We start from the raw sequence: 21,488 nt of genomic DNA, 5'->3' as shown, positions 1-21,488 counted from the left end.
CATCTCATTCCAAAAATTCATTTTGAAATTGTTCTGCCTTCTCTGTAGGATGGTCTTACCAATGGTGTGTGATAAGCTAAATCAAATGTACGTATAAACATATAACAGGATTGGAACAGCAGAATTCTTTGAACTGTCTGCAGAAATAAATATTTACCTCACAAGCAAAATAAAATGTTCACTTTTCTATAAAAATCAAGTCTAGTTATGTTTGAAACAAACTGTATGGAGACTATAATAAATCTGGATGCTTAGGTGAAAATTGTTCAAAAGAAAAACCCACATGACTTTGAAAGACATGATTTATTAATGGAGAAGGCGTTGCAGCCCATGGCTGGTATACCTTTTTTGAGAGAAGAGAGATAAATTTAAGTATGTTTGAGTAAATATCTTGACTAGTGGTATTATGTGACTCAGAACAGAGTGGCCAGCAGGTCGAGGGAGGTTCTCTTTCCCCTCTACACTGCCTTAGTGAGGCCCCACCTGGAGTACTCTGTCCAGTTCTAGGCTCCCCACTTCAAGAAAGATGAGGAGCTACTGGAGAGAGTCCAGTGGAGGGCTACGAGGACAGTGAGGGGACTGGAGCATCTCCCCTACGAGGAGAGGCTGAGGGAGCTGGGCTTGTTCAGCCTGAAGAAGAGAAGGCTGTGAGGGGACCTAATATATGCTTACAAATATCTGCAGGGTGAGTGTCAGGAGGATGGGGCCAGACTCTTTTCAGTGGTGCCCAGCGACAGGACAAGGGGCAATGGGCACAAACGGAAGCAGAGGAAGTTCCGTCTGAACATGAGGAAGAACTTCTTCCCTCTGAGGGTGACGGAGCCCTGGAACAGGCTGCCCAGGGAGGTTGTGGAGTCTCCTTCTCTGGAGATATTCAAAAGCTGCCTGGACAAGGTCCTGTGCAGCCTGCTGTAGGTGTCCCTGCTTTGGTAGGGGGGTTGGACTAGATGACCCACAGAAGTCCCTTCCAGCCCCTACCATTCTGTGATTCTGTGATTCTGTGATTACTGGAGAAAATGTACATAGCCTACCCTTCTCCTCCACTGCTTAAGTATCCAAATGAACAGACTGTGTATCTATGGAAAGACATAATTACAGTTTTTTAAAATGTGTCATCCATCCTGTTTCATTCTACAGCTAAATATGCACATCTTCAACATACAGCAAAACATGGAGCATTAAATTAGGAATATATTATCTGTCTATATTTAATACATAGTTAATACTTAGAATCATTACTGGAACATCAAGGCCCCGGCACAAGTGAGCAGCACTTCAAGACTCCATTTAAGAGTAACTTCTATTGAAGGCATATTAACCAAGTACCTTTCTGGACTAGGAAAAAATGGTAACATTTTCAGGTCACATTTTCAGAGATACTTAGCCACAATGCACACACGCCCATGCACATGAAGCTGGCTTTCTAGGCAGCACTTTATAAGTCTTCTGGGGAAAATGGTCTGTGACTGAGGACAGGGAGCGCATTACATTCGCTTGTCTGCTTTTCTGCCTCCTGCTTAAAAAGGAGATGCTGTGGGTGCAGTCCAGCACCCAGTTTCTACAGAGCACTGCAGTGGTCACTCCTACGTGACCTGCTGTGTGCCTGCGCAGATTTGGCTTTGCTCCTGCACAAGGTCCCTGAATGCATGGGTGCAAAGGCACTGCTGAGAGCCCCTCACAAAAAGCAGCGACCGAAGACTCAGTCTGCAACTGGGATAGCAAAATCTGCAGGCTGGGATTGCTGCTGTGCTGGGTGGCCTAGGGACTGTGCACATTTGAGGATTTGGGTCCAAACTGCTTTCGAGAGCAAGTCTGGGCTTGTATACTGGTATTGGACTTCAGAAAACACCTCCCCAGGAGACGAAATCCTACTGGAAACCTGCAGGACTCAGATACAAAGTCCTACTGGGTCTTTTGCAAACTGAGAAGCCTGAATCTAGGCTGAGCCTCAGGGGCTTGCAAGGCACAGGGGCTGGCTGCTCACTGATAAGGCAGACCAAACTGTTGCCAAATCTCTAAAAGCTCCTGCTGTGCCGGGGCCTCGCCCCCCTCCCCCAGATGTTGAGGGGTGCACCCAAGTCTTGCAGGAAGGCTTGCTCCAAGAGTAGGGCTTCTGCAAAGCTGCTGTGAAGCATACTCTGTTGCAGATTAGAATTGTTTTAGAGCAGCAGGCAGATGTTGCCTGTTTCTCTTCAAATTAATTGGTAAAAAACTTCACAACTACTTGGTGGTTTATTTTTATGGTGTTCTCTTTAATGTAGAAGGAGCTATTGGCATCTCAGGATTTTAAAACAGAGTTAGCTATTGCATATGTGACAAAAATCGGAGCTGTCGTTCCTTACATTGCAAAGTGGAGAGTTTTCTCCTGGAAATGGGCTACTGTGTAAACCATGGTTTTGTAGCTACCAGCAGTAACAAATAACAAGTGTTTTCTAAGCAATACTGGAACTGGAACATTCCTGCATTTGTAATTGAAAGCCTGTCTTCCTTTCCAGAGAATAAGAAATTCCAACAAAAAGAGACAGGTCTTTCAAATGACATACGCTTTCTGCCTTCATCTTAGTACCTTGTTTTGAAAAACAGAATGATGAAACTGTTTTTTTTCTCTGCTGAGGCAGTCACTCCTCCTGATCAAGAGAAGCACACTGCAAATTGGAAACAAAAGAGCACTGAAATCCTGTGCATATTAAAAGCGAATACAGGAGAGGTATGAAAGTGAGCGCAGATGTTAACGTGCCAAAAGGGAAAACTATCACTCAAGGCAGTACTGTGAGGGACACTGCGTTTCTCTCCCATGCACACCCTGCCTGGCCAAAACTCCCCATCTCTGCACACACCAGCACAGGCACATGTACTAAAACTGCTGCATGTTTCCCCAGGCTCTTGCAGGTGCAGTCTCTTCTCCGTCTCTTCCTCCAGCCCCCATGGCTGAGGTCTGGCTCCAGCCCACACCCCGGGGACTGCAGGGGGACGTGGCAGGCACAGCCATGCCCGGCTGAGGGAGGGGAGGCCGGTGGGGCTGCTGTGCTGCAGGCTCCCCGGAGCAGGGCATTCCCCACCCGCTGCCGTGGGCTCTCCTGCCCCGCCTGCCCAGGTTGCTACATGCCAGGGCAACAGTGGCCATGCCCTATATAAGAGCCCTGAGGAGCCAGCCCAGTCGTGCCAGGGGGGTTAGCCAGGGCCGGTGTGCCATGGAGGCCGAGGAAGCCACAGCCTTGGTGGCGAAGGCGGCGCTGCGGACGCCCAAGTGCTCCCGCTGCCGTAACCACGGCTTCGTGGTGCCAGTGAAGGGCCATGCTGGCCACTGCCGCTGGAAGCTCTGCCTGTGCAACAAGTGCGCCCTCGTCACCGAGCGCCAGAAGATCATGGCAGCCCAGAAGGCCCTGAGGCAGCAGGTGCCCGACCCCCCGGCTGGGGCAGACGCAGGGCCCGCTCCCCCAGGCGAAGGCCCTGGTGTGGCCGCCGGTGCTCTGGAGCAGGGCAGCCATGAGGAGACGAGGGGCACCCAGCCTGCCGGCAGCAACAGCAAAGGCAGGGGGCCGCCACCGCCACCTCCCAGCAGCCCTCCCTTCTGGGACTACGGTAAGAGCCAGGCCCCAGAGCCTCTCCCCCTGTCCCGCCATCTTCCTTTCTGCGTTCATCCTCTTCTTCCCCCCATCAAACACCGGCTGATTCCTTGGGCTCCAGCTCCCCCGAGAGCCGTTCCTGCTGTCTCTCCCTCTTTCCTTGCTCAGTGGAGACAGGTACTCACCTTCCATGTTGAAGGTGCAACCCTGCATTTATTTTCCCTGTTGCGGGGTTTGCAGCACGGGACGCGCAGCTCCGCAGCAGCCGGAGCAAGGTGCGCAGCCTCGCCGCTCATTGCAAAGTTGAAGCTTAAGCAAGTGGCTTTGCTCTGAGAGGGCAATCGGTCTGGGAGGGAAACCAGACTGTGATCCACTGTGCACTGCAGGTGCTGGTGCGTGTTTCTCTGAGCGCTGTCTCACTGTTTATAAAGTCCCAGGCACAAGCCTCCAGCAACAAAAGTGCCAAAAAACTCAGCGATGGCAGGTAAATGGGGAAGTTACCGCTGCAGCTGCCTGAAGCAAGCATTTTATGATAGCACTGTAAAAGAAAGAGGCCTTTTGGCCTTAACTCCTGTAGCAAAGACTGAACTTGGCTGGGATCACTTGGTGTAAACGCGCATTTGGTATTTAAGAGCAGAGCATAGATTTTGCAGGTGGAACAGTTGTATGGTCTGTCACCTCTTAAATTGCTTCCTTTAACAGAGTCTTTCATGTGACTTTTCTAGTTTATTACTATTTATTACAGTAACTTCATACTATTACTATTTACTGTGGTAATTTTACAGAAATCCCTACTGACTGCAACAGTCATTAGTCTGAGCCTCTGGAGAGTTGGCAGCCTGCAAGACAAAATGCTGTTCTGAGAAGCCCAGGGGAGAGAATAATTTCAGACAGCTCTAGTTCCCACCTAATCTGCCAATAACTGTTCTTTTTTTTTTTTTTTTCCTAAGAAAGTTGTATTTATGGATGACGCTAGCTGTATATGTGCCTGTCAGTCCTTCCCTTAATAACACTTTTAACCTGCTGACAAATTTAAAAAAAGGTTAGGGACAAATAGTATAATTCTAGTACTCCAGAAGTCAACCTAGTCTTGAAGCACATTGTTCCACTCCTCTATCAACAGGAGGATGTGCAGACAAGAAAGACCCTATTCGTATTCAAATAATCACTCTCTTTTTTAAGACTTTGGAAAGGCCATATAAGGCTCCAGATGCAAGATAAAAAACAAAGGAATTAACTGATTTGTGCATCTGAAATTGCCTGTGTATGTCCCTAAAATTGAGCCTTTGTCTGTAAATTAATTTAAGAAGTGACAGATAGGACTAAAGAACTCTATTTGTAGATTTTTGTTTTAAGTTGTGCTAGAGTTAAAAGTCTTCAGGTAGGTTGCTTTGCTGTTGCTGATGTACTCCATAAGATTGTGCAGCCAGTGATTTACTAAGGACTAGCTTCACAATGCACAAGGCAGAAAACAACGCAGATCATTCTGCATTACAGTATCATCTGCTGCACCTTTCCTTAGTTCCTTAAAAAATCTCGAAATAAACTCATGAGCAGCTAAGCGTGAAACCAAAGGGCCAGATTCTCCTGCCTGAGAGTGGAATTTGGTCCTGCAGCTACTTCTACTGAACATCCAGGATTACATGGATACTTTCATTTGTTCTTTTCTTGTTGTTTCCAAGCTCACCCTGCTTTTCCTCCAGAATGCATGGTCAAGCCAGAATACCTGGAGAGAGAATCTCCGAAAGTGTACCCTCGGTGTTCTGGGGTGTATCCTTACCACCCATTTCCCATGGGATTTGCCATCAATCCGTCAAACTGTAGGGGAGCACCATCACCTCCAGGGATACCACTGCAGAGAGGTTTCCGACCCATTCCTAGCAACTATGGGCCAGGGAATGCAGCTTCTGCATCAGTAAGTAGTGGTCCTTTAATTACTTCTGGAAATACTTCTGTCTTCACTTTTAGCTGCCTTCTTGCTGTTAACGTACCTGTGAAAAGTTACCCTGCTTATAAGTTACTTCACAGCATTTTGATGTATTATACTGAAGAAAACATTAGCAAGTGATGATGTTAATAGTCTGACCTGAACCCAGAAAAGCACACCCACCCACTTGCAAGGGGCCAGATTTTCTGAAGTGTTTAAAGGCTCATACATGCTGCTAACATCTGCAACAGCCTTTTGGAATGATGGCAGTTAGACACTTAATATGGCCGTGTTGAGCCAGCGTAGATGGCACAGAATATGTGTCGGGAGGTTCCTCTTCCATGCACGACCAATCTAATGGGGAGGGAGAGTGTCAGGGCTTGGCCAAGGCACCAGAGCCGCAGAGAAGAACAGGGGGGAAAATCAACTTCCACAAGGAAGCGAATCAGTATAATTGGATATCTCTGTTTTGAAACATTTAGTTTCTCAAAACCAGTGGAAAATTGTTGTGGTTTCAGATGAAAAATGATATTTAGCATCATAGAGCCCACACCTTCAAACCACACAGACATGGTAAGAAAAAAAGATGCTGAATTGCCTGTCAGTTGTAATGGGGTATGTGAGCACTTCCAGTTCCTTTCAGTGCTGTCAGTCATGTTGGTTTAAACTGGTAGTGTCCAGTTTTTCTACCACAGTTGGGCACATTATCAGATTTCCAGCTGCTATGCGTTACTCTCTCTGCACGGAGTACAGTTCATTGGTTCATGTTAGAGTGATCTGCCTCAAGACTACTAGATTTATTACACTTGCATAGAAATTCCCTGTCCCGTTTTAGGGGTTATTGAGAAAGAGAGTGGCTGGCAGCAGTCTGAGTCCTGGTGGGCTGAATATGCACAAGTTGGGAAATGCCTTGTCTAGACTATCACTGTATGTGGTTTTGAATTTAATTTTTAACTGTCCTGAAACAGATGGAAAGATCTCGTACAAGCTCTATCTGTACTAGGGTGCATGGCCAGATCCAAGAGAGAAATGCTCCTGTTTGATGCTATTGTTTCCGAGGGATGGAAATCTCTCCTTCCACACGGAATGAGTTTTATCATGCTCTAACAGGTCTGGTGATCACAGAAGACCAGGGCTGTGGGGCACCCTGTGGTGCACACCAGCCCCTCAGTGTAGGTAGAGCCACTCACTTGCCTGGGCTCAGAGGAGAATCCATACCTAGCAGGGAGGTGGTGGCAAGGAGCATTTCCTAGGTTGCCTCTTACATGAAGACTTCTAGACTTATTCAGTGGCAAGTGCACCAGGTCAGTGGTGAAGGTGAGCCGCTCCTGGTTTAAATCATCTACTCTAATGAGAGAGCAGAAGATGAGGACTTAAAAGGTCAGTTTCAGCTGAGACATGGTCTGAGAAGCTGCTACTTCTCAGTTTCAGCATGTTACTCTATGCACAGGCTTTGCACATGCTAATACATGCACAAATGTGGCAGCATATTGCCACAAAATGGACAAAAAAATGTAACATTCACAGGTAAAAATTTAAACAGAAATTGTTTGATACTGCAGATTTGTCCTGGAGAGAGCCTTCAGATGGAAGGTGCTTTGCTTCATGTGTTTCCGCAGATTCCAGATGGAGTTGGAGATTTCCATCAAGGGTACTACACTCCTCTGCCTCAGTTCATCCCACCAAGTTTTCTGCCAGGGATTCATTACATTCCACCTCCCCTTTCACTGAACGTGTTGGCTGAAACAACCAAGGAAGCTCATGGTAAGGAAGTATGAGATGAGCCCTCGAAGATTCAGTTTTAACCTGGTTTCAATACCTAATCACAGAGCTGGAAGCCTCAGGAGACCCTGCTTCTAGCCAGTTTTCAGGGCTTCACAGATCACTGTGATGGAGCCAGGACTGAGCTCCTGAAGTTCCAGGACAGGTTGCCGGCTTGTACAGCTCTAGGCAGGCCTGACTTAGGGAAAGCAGCCTGACGTGCTTGGGCTTTCCAGCTGACAAGCACCTCAACCTCACACGGACGTTGGACGCCCCAGGACTCAGAGGCATTCCAGAATATGATCTGCTGATGTTCTCCAAATATTTTTTTCTAAATAGCTAATTGGCAGGACATATTATAAAAATTACTTGGCTCTGCTGCAATTTAGACAAAATGTTAAAAAATGCGGAACAATATGAAATTTCTTGTTCATCTGAAAATCCTGCATTTTAATTGCTTGAAATGAAAGATTGTATCTTCAAAATCTCAAGTTGTTTTATTGAATCTCACAGGATTTTAAATTTCTGGCATGGGCTACATCTTTGTGCCCCTCTCTTTTGTGTCTCTTTCATGTATTGTGCCTATTTGTGATTATAGTTGCAAGTTTTTCATTTGGCTGCAGCTAGCTGTGACCACAAGAGGGTAGAGCTGCCTAGAGAATTAACCGCTAGCACTGCATGAGTGAACAGCCAGTTTTATTTTAAATTCTTTTTGAAACTGCAGATAAATAAATAAAACTTTGTTTCTCTTCTCGAACACAATAAAAAATTGTTAATCTGTTTATGAAACAGATTACAATAATTACCCAGCAAAAAATCAAATCTCTTGTGTAAGAGGGAGGAGAAATAGAGGAGTGTAATTATCTCATTTGAATTGAAAAGATGTTGATAGTGGTTATGTGGGACAAAATATAAGTGGGGCATTTTTTGGGCTGGTTTCTCGACAACATAAGGCTCATGAAGTCTCATTTTCTGTTAATGTCAGTCCTCTCATAACTTTTCAACCGATTAGTTATTTTCAGCCAAACTTCAGCCAAACATATCTGTTGTGATCACAGGCCTAGACAATATTGATCTGCAAGGGAAGCAGATGCCTCCCACAAAATGGTTTGTTGTGGTGTTTGGCTGGCTGTCAGCTTGCACTCAGTTCCTGACTGACGTGTGTGTACCTTGGCCAACAACCAAGTGCCTGCCAGTCAGCCCAGCAGCGGGCACAAATCTTCAGAGCAGTCAGAGCATACCTGCTTCTTGTCTGGCTTGAAAGCCAAAGAAAAATAAGCAGGAGATGGGGTGGACAAGGGGAATATGAAGAATGTGGCGGGGGGGTGGTGTACAGACATTGTAGAAATGTATTTAAGATACCAACAAAGGCATTAGGACTTTAATACAGCATGTAGGAGATACTGATGTGCTGGAGGTGAAATAATATGGGCTGAGTTTGAAGGGAAGAGAGGAAACTGAGGGCTGGCAGGCAAACCAGAAAGTGTATGTGAGGATTGAGGGGTATTGTGATTTGGAGGGGACAAAAGATCTGGTGGATACTGCAGTGGCAGAGAACCTGTCGGGCACTGCAGCTATTCTGTTTGAGTGTGTGGGAATGGGAGGGAACTGGGAGTAGCAGACAAACATGAGAGACATAGAGAGAAGTAGTGGTATTGTGTGAGGAAAACAGAGGAATTGATATCCAGTTCTGTATTGGTAGAGTGAAGTTGTACTGGCCTAACAATCATGAGAACAGGCAACTGGACAGAGAATGGATGTCATGAGAGCACCCTCCTCCCCCCCCCCCCCTCCCCTGAGAGCAAAATGCCATCTAATGACCTCAGCCCTTATTACACACTAGGGAAATCACAACCCAGGCACAAAGCCATAGGAAACAACGCATAATGCATTCTGGTGCTCAGAGAACAATCCAGTTTTCTTAGTACTATGGAGAAAGTACAAATTAATTCCACTACATAGTGTTTGTGCTCCAGGATATGTAGGAATTTGCAATTGTGACCCAGTGAGGGGGGATACTTCTGCATGAGGTCATATACAAAACAGCCTGCCAGCTGAAGATGCAGATGGAGAGGGAAGCTATGGTGAAACTAATAATTCCTTGATTCTGGTATTCAAGATACTTGAAAAAAGAGAAAAGCTGTAACATTTAGTGGACAGGGATGTGTTAGGATTGCATCACATCTTTTTTCCCGAGAAAGAAACTGACTCAAACCTGCAGTCAGACTTGGGAACATTCTTCCTCCAGAGACACCTCCGGAATCGGAGGCGAAATGGGATTTCTGGCAAAGCTGCTGCAGGACAATGGACATAGAAAACTCTAGCAGGGGTCAGATGGTGAGAAGAAATGTCTGTGATCTCTGCCCCAAAGGGAATCTGAGATGAAGGCAAAAAACCCCATGAAGTCCTGTCTGAAAAAGATTTTCCAAGGCTAGAAGCTGCTGCCAGAAACGTCTGAGTCAATAGCTGACTGCAGTTGAATGCTTGAGGCCAGTTAGGTTTACAACGGTGATGTGAAGTGTAGGCCATGTTGTTACACAATGTCATGCAGTATTGACTAGTAATGTTATGGAGATTTGACAAAATAAACACAAGGTATGTCCAGTGAAACGGCCAGGACAGCATCTGAGGATAGAGTCTGATTGTAGATTGTTGGCTTTCTGAAAGAGCAAGCCACAGAAAAACAAAAAAAAACCCCAAGTTGCCTGTGAGAAAATGAGGGAGCTTTTCATGCAAATTGGCAAGTAAATACTTTATAAAATGAAAGTCCCTAGCCAGATTTGAAGAAGGCATTATTTAGTCTGTCAAGGCCTTTGAGAATTCACCAGAGTGTTAAAAAGGCATGGCATAGATTCACTGTGGTTAAGTGGGCAAAAGAGTTTGTCTCGTTCTCCTGTTTCAGGGCAGCTTCAACACTTGCCAGCTTGAAGCACTCTTGCTACATTTCTTTAAGCACCGCTGAAACAATCAACTGTTGCCTGACGTGCGGTATCTCAGCTCGGAGAGCTGCAGCTCTTAATGTCAAGGGCCTTTGAATTAACAGGGTTGAAAAACAAACTGGATTGACAAAAGTAATTTTGCATTGAGAATTTACCTCTGGAAATGTGATTGATACCAGGTGTAATGCAGACTGAAATACAGGGTTTGGGGTTTTTGGATTGTTTATGTTGACCTTGTGTTGTGTTGACTCTTGACCTTTTTCTATTCTTCATTCTTATTTCAGCTACTGAAGCTGACAGTCAGGATTCAGGGGTGGTTCATGAACCTGGACAGCCATCTTCTTCCCCAGAAGAAACAACCAGAGAACAGTCTGTATATTCTAACGAGTAAATGGGCTGGAGAAGAGCTGAGTAGCAGGCAGCGCTATTTTCATTTCTGAGGAGAGTTTTAGTTAATATGAGGGCAGAGTGACACTTCAGTCACTCAGCAGTCATAACAGCTAGAAGAAGGGGATTAGTCCCCTGCCTCACTTTGTGATCATGTTAGAGCTACCAGGCTCATAGCTCTGCCTCCCTAGCACTGTAAAGCCCTTGTTCTTAAAAAGAGGTTTGCCAGAGCCGTGGTAAATCCCCTCCCCCTGAAGCAGGTGGAAGCAGCAAATGATTAGGACTCTGTTTCTTTTGCTGAGGTTAGAAGGCTCCCTGACTTTGGAGTCAGGTCGCAGAGCCACGTACGTTCTGTAGACTTCTCGTGTTCATGACAGTAGTCAAAAATGTCTTGTTTGTATATCAATTTTCTGTAAAGGAAACCTGGTTCTGAACATTATGGAAGAGTTAAGTGATGTGGGGCCTGAAGACTGAGTGAGAGCAGATGGGAAGACACTCTGGGCTGCTGAAATACTTGGCTGCCCGAGGACATGATTTACTGGATTCAGCAGTTTTAGGGAACAGTAGGTGCTTGTCAAGAAGGGCGTGGGAGGAATTTGCAGAAAGGTCTGATACAGGCTGAAATCCAGCGCCTCCACATTGTTTTCTGGGTGAACTGCCTTTAAGGCACCTTCCGTTCAGGTTGAGGACCGACTGATTTGGAATCACTTCATGTCACATAGGCTTCAGGATTTTTAATGTCCTTGATGGTTTATACATAATTTCAATGTTGTTTAACTCAGTGCAGCTGAAACTAAACAGTACTATTTGTTTCTAAAGGGCTCATGTAGACAGCTTTATACACGTGTATGGGAAGTGCGCTGTGGCGTGTTAAAGGTTTGGAGAGATTGCCTAGGAAACTAGGACAAAACACCATTTAGAATAATAATTAGTCAAATCCATACATATTATAATTTTCAATGATAGTGTTTAATTAAAAATGAAAGGTACATTCCTCTACTGTTTTGCCTAGAGGAACTGGTTTTGTATTAAGTGGATTTGTTGTTAATGTTTGAATAATTGGGGGGGGAGTTTTGTATAATTAAAAAAGATACATTAAATTGTTGGTATGGTTTTGATGATTTGAGGCTTGCATATCTACAAGCAGTTTTTCTAGCTAAATGTCAGATGTTGCTCTGAACAGCTCTGTGTAACAAACTTGTCTGGCAAGAGATTTAGGCTTCAGTATTTTTCTTCTACAACTTTTGACTGCTGCTGTAGAGGTGAGCACAGTAAAATAAACTTCTTTATTTCTGCTACTTGTACTAATAATCCTTTGTTCAATGCAAGATGTAAAGAAATTACAGTAAGCTAATTTTTTTTTTTAATGTAGTAGATGATCTGCTGAAATGCTTTTCAGCACACAGCGTTTTGGGGCAAAAGTGAAAGTGGCAAACTTAGAACTGCCAAGCAGCAGACTGAAAACCACATGTATCTACAGAAAATAATCTGATGTACAACTTGCTATATACTAGATTTATAACAGTATCTTTGCTCCCAGGAGTGCCCCAAACCTCCTCTTAAAACAGCTGTTTGCTTGGGAAAATCTGGGTGCTTCTTTAAGGTGTCCAGATACAGCAAAGCTCTTTTCAAAATAAAATAATCTACAAATAGAAATACCAGTAGCACCCACAAAGCAGGTTCCTCTGTGGATGGAGGGTTATTTTTTTATATGTATAATATAATGATTTAAGGAAATAGTAATGTACAAGACGAACAGTTAAATAGTCTCCTTCCCAGATATTTTTCTAAAGTCATATTCGGTGTTGTATTACTCCTTAAGTCTCAAAGCAAGATGGATCCAGCCCATTTCACTGACTGTAATGCGCAGTCATTGTAGATACACTGCAGATACAGTACTGTTTTCTGTTTTGCTGTGCCAGTGACCGCTTCCAGATTGCCAAGCCAAATGCCTTTTCCTTTTCCTCCATCCTTTTGAACTATCATTGAGTGAACCTCAGCCTTTACTTTGGCTGTTTGAGTGATGGTATGCCACTCCAGTAGGATCTCTTTCACTGCATTGCCACAGACCAGTGTTCATCTCCAGAGCGATGTAGTGAGTTTGAAGAGGAGCCAGAGAAAGGCAACTAAACTGAACAAGGAGATGGAGGAGTTGCCTTACAAGGGGAGTCTAAAAATAGACTAGAGTCTTCAGTTTGGAGAAGAGAAAGTTGAGGATATGACTCAGTTTTAGAACATCATGTCAGCTGTGGCAAAGTAGATGCAAAACCATTACCTAACCTTGCTACTTCCATACATGTGAAGAACATGAAGGTGACCAGGAGCAGAGGCAAATGATGTCTGACCAGCATGATTGCCTCCTTGTAAGGAAATGACAGGTATTTACCCCAGTCTAAAGTCTTAACAGTTGAACAGTTACAATTAGCTTTCCTAGAGCATCAACAGTGAGGCCAATACTGTTTAGTATGCATAATCGTATCATCAGTCAAACTTTGTTTGGTGTCATTTCAGATTTTCACATTTTAGGAAGATTTGTCCCCGAGTTCTTGCACCTATCTCTGCATGGAAAAGTAAATGGTAGGAGAATTAAAGCGAGTAACTCCCCAGCTGACAGAAAGAATTAGCTTATGTGGATAATTCAAGGTTTCATTCTTCCATTTTATGCTCAGCTTGTCCTTTTTAACCGAGGAAAAAATGTTCCTTGACAACTGGCGTTGTCATACTGTGCACTTAAGGACTTCAAAGTGAGTAATTTTAATTCCTAACTTAGTGCCAACCAATGTTTCCAATAATTAAACTCTGTGATGTTTTCTGACTCCATTTATTTAAATAAATGACTTAGGGATAATGAAATCAATTTGGATTGAAATGGAATTATTTGGATTAGACAAGTCACTCAGAGGTTGTTCCAGCCTAAATCATCCCAGAATTTTATTGTTTTTTATTAAGGCTGAAGCCACATAGACTTTGGTCAAATTCATAAAATCTGGGGAGAAAAAGAAAAGTTAGCTATGATACCCACTTCTGAAATCTTTCTGCATGCAAGCTGCTACTGACTGCAGAAGGAATTCTGCACACAGCATTTGTCATCTTACTTATTTTCTGATTTCTGTGAATTGACTCACTTACTAAATAGATCTGAACTTCCAAAGATATGATTCCTAACATCTGGCACTTCTGTCAGTCCTCTGTCCTCACTGGAAGCCCCTAGGTCATCACAGAGCAACAAGCTTTGTTTGTACACTGAAGGGGAAAACCTGAAATTAGGAAGCACTTCTTTAACGTTTACTCACACCACTAATTTCATTACTTTCAGTGGAATTATTTGAGAGGGTACAGAGTTGACAACGGTGGTTAGGTATGCAAGTTTAGGATCCAAGTTTCATACAGAGGTGTCTGTGACACTGTCCAAAACCTGACATTATTGTAGATTTGCATTTTCTGTAGGAGCTTTGGAAAAAAGAAACCCAAAGGATTCTAGAAGGAACACGTAATGTGTCCATTCTGCAAACATATGTAAGATTCATTTGTCATTGCCCTGCAGCAAACTGCTAGATGTTAACATTTCTGTGGTATCGGCTTCTACATCTGGACTTAAGCAGGTTTTTGTATGACAGTAATTATAACACTCTTTCTAGGCCTTTTTTTTCTTTTTCTTCTTGGAATTAGATGCACCCAGTTGGAAACCTCTGAATTCACAGCAAGACTATAGCTGTTTTTTCCACATTAACAAGTAATTAATTTTGAACAGCAATCCAAAGAAATATTTAATTGCCTACCAATAAAGTCAGCTTGCTGCAAACAAAATTCTCCCTCCCCTTAAAAAAATAATTTTCATGACAGAAAAATTCTTTATGATGTGAAACATACCTATTTTGGAACAGTGGAAAGTTTAATTAAATCATTCTTATGGGCAAGTGGGTCTGGTTTTCCTACTTTTTTGCCCAATATTTTACTACTGCAACATTAGCATTAGTCACAGAGTTGTGTCTCAGCTTGCCAGAACGTAAGGGAGAAATCCAAATGTTAAGAAAGACTTTGTGGAATCTATTCCTGAAATCAGAGTGTCACTACATGTTTTATTGCAGCCCAGGCCATTGAAAGAGCTCTAGATCCACCACAGATGACCAGGCAGCGATGTGCCCAATCCACCCACCTATGCAATTTACTTATTTACTGTATCCTCACAGGTATTTCTTATCATACCTGAGTAAGGCTTGAAGAGCCTAGGCTAGAACATTTCTGAAAAAGCCCCTACCCAAACCCCAGGCTTATTTTGGTATTACTTTTATGTACAGTGGGTAACATTTTTCTCTTGTTTCTCCTTACTGGCCCTTCCCACTGGCTCTTTGGATATTGTCCTCAGCTGGGCAATGTTAGTGGTGACCTTGCTACTGACTTCATAGGGTGATCCCCTATGGATCTAATGATGGCCCAGTTGTGATCTCACACTGTTTTCACTTTTGTTCTATGCAACTGTCTTTAGCAGAGGCATTTCTGGTTTCATTTACTAATTACTGTCAGGGTTTTATAGTTATTATATAGTTATTTATTTTTACAAAATGTGGTTTAAATAATACTCATATGCATAGTTCCCTGGGAGAACGTTCCTAGTTTTTCATGACAGCCTCTGTTTCCCATTAAGAAATGTTTTCTTTTGATCAAGGTGCAAATCGACTGCTTCTCATGCTCTTCCAACAGTAAATATACACTTACATTCAAGTAATTGAAAAGCCTCATGTACCTGCAGCTATTTTTTACGTTCCCTTCCTCGTGGACTGTCTCACACTGCGAAATGGTTCTTTACTTCCTGATGTTCCTCCGTCCTGGGATTACAAATTTGTTTTTAAGGCACTTTGGCCATCTTCCTGCCCGCCTTTCCAAAGGCATGCGCAGGGCTAGTAATCCCACTCCCCAGAGCTGCCCAGAGATCTGCAGAGGCCACACCTGCTTACTTTATTTTCCTTACTGCCTGCGTCTCCAGCTGGATTTTGTTTTTCTCAAAACACTTTACAGTATTTTTCATGGCCAGTGCAACGATGGCGTAGAAATGAATCAGAGACGAACTTTAAAAAAAAATCAGAGAAATAATAAAATAATTTTCGTCTAAATCACAGAATCCCAGCATGGTAGGGGTTGGAAGGGACCTCTGTGGGTCATCCAGTCCAACCCCCCTGCCAAAGCAGGGTCACCTACAGCAGGCTGCACAGGACCTTGTCCAGGTGGGTCTTGAATATCTCCAGAGAAGGAGACTCCACAGCCTCCCTGGGCAGCCTGTTCCAGGGCTCCGTCACCCTCAGAGGGAAGAAGTTCTTCCTCAAGTTCAGATGGAACTTCCTCTGCTTCCGTTTGTGCCCGTTGCCCCTTGTCCTGTCACTGGGCACCACTGAAAAGAGTTTGGCCCCATCCTCCTGACACCCACCCTGCAGATATTTATAAGCATTGATAAGGTCCCCTCGCAGCCCTCTCTTCTTCAGGCTGAACAAGCCCAGCTCCCTCAGCCTTTCCTCATAGGACAGATGCTCCAGTCCATCATCCTCGTAGCCCTCCGCTGGACTCTCTCCAGTAGCTCCTCATCTTTCTTGAAGTGGGGAGCCCAGAACTGGACACAGTGCTCCAGATGGGGCCTCACTAGGGCTGAGGGGAAGGAGAACCTCCCTCGACCTGCTGGCCACACTCTTAATGCACCCCAGGATCCCACTGGCCTTCTTGGCAGCCAAGGCACACTGCTGGCTCATGGTCAACCTGTCATCCACCAGCACACCCAGGTCCCTCTCCGCAGAGCTGCTCTGCAGCAGGTCTGCCCCAAGCCTGTACTGGTGCATGGGGTTGTTCCTCCCCAGGTGCAGGACCCTGCACTTGCCCTTGTTGAATTTCATCAGGTTCCTCTCTGCCCAACTCTCCAGCCTGTCCAGGTCTCGCTGAATGGCAGCACAGCCTGCCGGTGTATCCACCGCTCCTCCCAGTTTGGTGTCATCAGCAAACTTGCTGAGGGTACATTCTAACTCTTCATCCAGGTCATTAATGAAGCAGTTGGATAGGCAAAGCCCCTGGGGTACTCAAAGGGAATACTGCAGAGGAAGATGGAAAACCAGAAGCTGGACCCATGTTCCCTTGTAGTGGGTTGGCAGTGCCGTACGGAGCAGAAAGCCTCCTGTCCCCCACCAGCGCCCAGCGCAGCCCAACGCTGCCCGCACAGCGGGGATACCCCGCAACTTCGGCTCCGAGGACCAAGGCGCGGCCAAGCCCCTTCCGCAGACGCGCACCGCGGCGGCTGTCAGAGAGAGGAGCGGTCACTGCACCCTTCCCACAGCCGGAGGGGCAACCCGGCCCCGCCGCTCCTGCGCCGAAACGCCCCTCACCCCGCCGCCGAGCGCTCGCCGGGCAGCGGGGTGTGAGGCGGGGGACGGACACCCTCCCGTCAGGGGCTGCGCGGGGCGGGCGGGGCCGGCCCTTCATCGGCGGGCGGTAACGAGGCAGGAGCCGCAGAGCCGCGCAGGGGTCGCGCGCCCCCAGCCTCAGAGCCTCGCGCGCGCGGCGGGAGGAGCAGCGGCAGTTCTGCGCGGGCGCGGCCGTGGGCGCGAGGCGGCGCGGCCGTTGGCGGCGTGAGGCGTGCGGCGGGGTCGGGCCCCTCGCTGTGCTGAGCGCGGTGGGTTCCCTGGGCTTCGTGGGAGCGTCGGGACCCGCACCTGAGCCCTGCTGTGGTAAAATGGCCATTTGCTTACATAGATCAAGCACTCGCGGGTTGAGGTCGTGGTTCCCTTGCGGGTTTTGTGCCGCGGTAGCCACGCGTGCTGTGAATTTCCTCAGTGTGTTGCACGGGTCGGGGAGGAGAGTGCAAGCAATGACCTTGTGGTTGGGCTGGGCTGGTGCTCCGGCCTTTGCAACGCATGTGTCTGACTACAGCCTTGGTAGTAGTGCGAGAGGGAGAACAGTCCATGAAGAAGGCTGTCTTCAGGGTGTTTGTGCTTGTTCGCCGGTACAGAGCAAAGAGCCCTCCAGCAGAGTTCCGAGAAAAGCATTTACCTGTGCCGAGAGGTACCTGTGATGGTGGCAGGATTGTGGTTTGCCACAGCTCTTGTACAGCAAGGCTTAGGGGTACCTCAAACACTTAGCTCTGCTCATGCTGGGAAAAGCTGAGGCAGCTTTGTGCATGCTAGCAGGTCAGTTGTGTTGGACATCTGTAGCTTAACTTACATGGGTAACTTTTGTCAGTCACCATATCTAAGTCCTTACTAGCATGAAAAGGACAAGTTCGTGTTGTAAGGTGTCTGTCTGGCCACTTACATATACTAAGTATTAACTACAGTTTAAAATCAAGTTTTGGAAGGCATATATGGCATTGCATTTCATGGTATAAATAAGCCTGTAACATGTGTTACCAGTACGTGATGTAGCTTTGTATTTGATACCCATTTAAAAAGTTCATGCTTTCAGAATATTTTTACCGTTTGAAAAGTCTAAAAGAAAAAACACCCTGTAGCTTAAAAACAGGAAAGGGAAACATTCAAGACTTAAGCCAAAATAACTTTAGAGTAATTCAATGCAGTTATTCATGGCTTTGGATTTTTTTTAATTTAAATTTAGCTATAATGGACATTTAGCCCAAATGTTAGCCCTGTGAGACTTGTGCTTATTCATGTGGAACTTCTTCAGTCTAAGAAGATTCAAGGTCAAATGAAATTTGACTCTTTCAGACCAATTTATGTCCTTGTAATACTTCTTACTGGCTAAACTAATTTGGTTTGTTTACGCCAGTTTCCAAGTTCAAATCGAAACTTCAGAATAAGATAGTTAACTAGTGTAACAGATTACCAACAGGGTCGCTTGAATTTTCCATTACGTCTAAAACAAGTAAGCATGTTTCTCTAGAAGAAATGCAGGTGGATGTGTTGAAGAAATCCAAGTGAAATGTGGTCTGTCTCATGCAATAGATAGTTCAGAGGGTGATGGCTGCTCTTGGTGCCACAGAATAGACTAGGGCTGAAGAAGGCACTTGCCTTTTAGGGTAGGCAACTCTCAATTTGCCTCCTAAAAGGTCCTAGTGCTATAAGAAAGAGAATAATGCGCTGTGAGGACTGTCCATTTGCTTCAGTATGGCAGACGGGTATTCATTCTCCCTAGAGCATGCTCAGTGGTGGTTGGTGAAGTTTGACCTACATTGTGTTACCTTCAGTTTAAGACCCTGTTTTTGAGGACCTCTCTGCATGAGATTTAGATATATTTATATAGTAATATAAAGAAATAAACTTCTTTGTGTAACTGTAGGGAAAAGATTGGCCAAAGATATTTTACTACCAAGTTTCTAGCTTTCCCCCTCTAAGCTCAAGCTTGTCAAATTGATTAGTGATTATTACAGTGTTTAAATCATACAGCTTTTAAGTAGGCATTGAATGAGCTAGCTCTTAGTGGATTATTCATGAAGCAGGGTGATACAGTAGTTGAAGCTGAGTCAGGAAGGCTTTATTCAATACCTTACCTCAGGCCTAGTGAGTAAAGTCAGGCAGTTAATGGTCATCCTGGTTTCATCAGATCTACGGTTTTACAGACCTTTTTTGGACTTGAAATGCTTGCAGCAAAATGGTGTCTGAGAGTATAGTATAAACCAGTGGGAGTACAGCCTGTGGACAGATCTGGTTTGCATAGTCTTGTGCTAGTGTTCTAGAGCAGTAGATTACGATTAAGGCAATTCTGAAGTGCTGCTTCTTTTTTTTTTTTTTCTTGTAGGGTATAAACCTCCTTCCCAGAAAAAAATAGCATTCTGTTTTTAGACTTGAGTTTGATGAGGAAACGAAGAATCTTTGCAGGTGAAGAGCTAGAATGTGTCACGATGAAGCAGCGTCTTCAGCAGGGAGAAATAGAGGGAATGGCAGTAGCTCAGAGCCTAGAAAGACCCAATGGGTACCTTGTAGCAGTCACACAAACTTACTTAGGATTGGTCCCAGTTCATTTTTCAACTTAATGTATTTCAAGCGTAATTTCCAACATTTGGTTGTCTTCTAATATATTCAAGCACAACAGTTCTAGAACATTGACTTTGTCCATACCAAACACAAAACTTTCTTCTCTCAAATAGAAATGCTTTTACACCTGACTAATTGAGAGCCACAGCTTAGAGAAATAAATTTGAGTAAGAAAACAGAAATGTGCAAAGAAAGTGACTGCGGTTGGAGGGCTAGTGTTTCATCCAGTGAGTTTAGCTCTTTTCAGATGGATGTGCAGTCAGAGGCAACAAAAACACAGGCTAGCTCTGAAAAATGTGAAGAAAACTATACATTGAATTATGATCAGAATGCAGGCTCAGAACCTTACAAGACATTAATTCTGTGGGAAAAAAGCAACATGTGATCCAGAATGCAAAACCGTAAGTGTCTGTGGCAAAGGACAGGTTATGATATTTAGCTGGAATATCCTACCAGTCTTATTCTGAAATGAAAATTCCAAAGCAGAATTTAACATTTTCAATTGAATCTTTGTGGAAGGCATAAACCACACATGCATGATGATGTTGAGGGGCATTTTCTCAGTAGGAGCAGGACTGAGTCACTGTTTGGAGAATGCATGCAGAACTGGTGCAGTTCAGAAGTATCTGACTTGGGTGCGAGCTACTTCTTACATGAGTTACGAATTACAACAGTGTAGCTCTCTCTGTTAGTTCAACCCAAGAAGCAGATTAAATCTAAGTCACCATGCTTTGCAGCTGCCTCCGGTGCTTCGGTTAATGTGAGCTGCTGCACATGGGATTGGTTTTCTAGCTCTCAGTCATGTAAGTGTTTTCCTTAACTTGGAGTCTGAGCATAGCATTAACCGCTCACCATCAAAGCAAGACTTTCACTGGGACTCCTGTCTTTGGCTTGAAAGGTTGAAACTGCAGCCTCAATGCACTGGAAAGTTTCAGCACGTAGAATAATCAAACTGTTTTGAGAGGGGATGATCTGCAGGTTTTGAGTGAGTAGTGATATAATTATTCAACCTGAGCAGTGACTGAAATGAAGAGCCGGACTGATGTCTTTCTCTAGGGTATTTCTGGATCATCAGAAGTGAGTTTTTTCTTCTCAGCAAAATGCTGAGTAATACTACCTGTATGAATAGGTACTCCTCGTGTTAATATAGCCAAGCTCATGTTGGAGAGGCTGTTTTTAGTGCCCTAACTGGGAAAATAAGATCTTTTCCAATAGGTGGTTCATTTTTCTTGTATGTGTGAGCATCAACTAGCCAGTTTTATTCACTATTTTACAATACTACCCATTAAATGGAGCTACTGTATATTTTACAGCTTACAAAAAAGTCTTGTCAGAAAAAGCAGAACTTTTTAGTTGTCTTTCTATTCCTTGTTAAGGGGTATTTTACAAGGTGTAAATGGGTTAAGAGTAGTGTACTGAATAATAAGTAAGAAGTGAATTAAAATGGCTTTGCATTTTTTAAAAATACTTTAGTAAAATTTTCATGAATGGTTCTAATGCTTGTAGAAGTTCTCACTGAACTGGTGCTTGTTGATGACATTAATTTTTCTCTACGTTGGTTTAAACATGAAGTCAGAGCTCCATGGGCTTCAGAATAATCTGTGTAACTGGTGAATGAAGTGCTGAAATATTGAAGGAATAAGCATATGTTTCTCTTGATAACGATAGTGACCAAAATGATAATGGAAACATTAAATTTTGTTGTACAGTCACTTAGCCATTGAAATGGGCTCTCAGGGTGATACTGATTGTGTTTTTCTGCAGTGATCAAACTGCAGTTAGTATCCCCATAACAAACTGGATATTTGAATGCAAAGTTTGGTCTAAGCTGGAGAAGGCTGCTTCTTGCCCTGTAGCAACAAGTCTATTTGTGTTAAAAAGTAACAACCTGTAGCTAAAGGAAGTAAATTCAGGGTTTTAATATGCGGTTTATAAATTACTGTCC

General features: G+C 44.4%; 1 protein-coding gene across 1 annotated transcript; it reads left to right on the top strand.

Annotated features, from left to right (window-relative positions):
• The first annotated feature begins 3,185 nt into the window (after nucleotides 1-3,185).
• DMRTB1 (DMRT like family B with proline rich C-terminal 1) lies at nucleotides 3,186-10,584 on the top strand. Its single transcript, XM_009939776.2, has 4 exons — nucleotides 3,186-3,582; nucleotides 5,249-5,481; nucleotides 7,113-7,257; nucleotides 10,478-10,584. The coding sequence occupies exons 1-4, from the start codon at nucleotides 3,192-3,194 to the stop codon at nucleotides 10,582-10,584; spliced, it is 876 nt and encodes a 291-aa protein (XP_009938078.2). The 5' UTR covers nucleotides 3,186-3,191.
• The last annotated feature ends 10,904 nt before the right edge of the window (nucleotides 10,585-21,488 follow it).

Source organism: Opisthocomus hoazin, chromosome 6, assembly GCF_030867145.1.
Source record: "Opisthocomus hoazin isolate bOpiHoa1 chromosome 6, bOpiHoa1.hap1, whole genome shotgun sequence".
Taxonomy (NCBI): domain Eukaryota; kingdom Metazoa; phylum Chordata; class Aves; order Opisthocomiformes; family Opisthocomidae; genus Opisthocomus; species Opisthocomus hoazin.
Note: the sequence above shows the minus strand (reverse complement) of the source record. Positions and strands in the feature narration are given on the sequence as shown.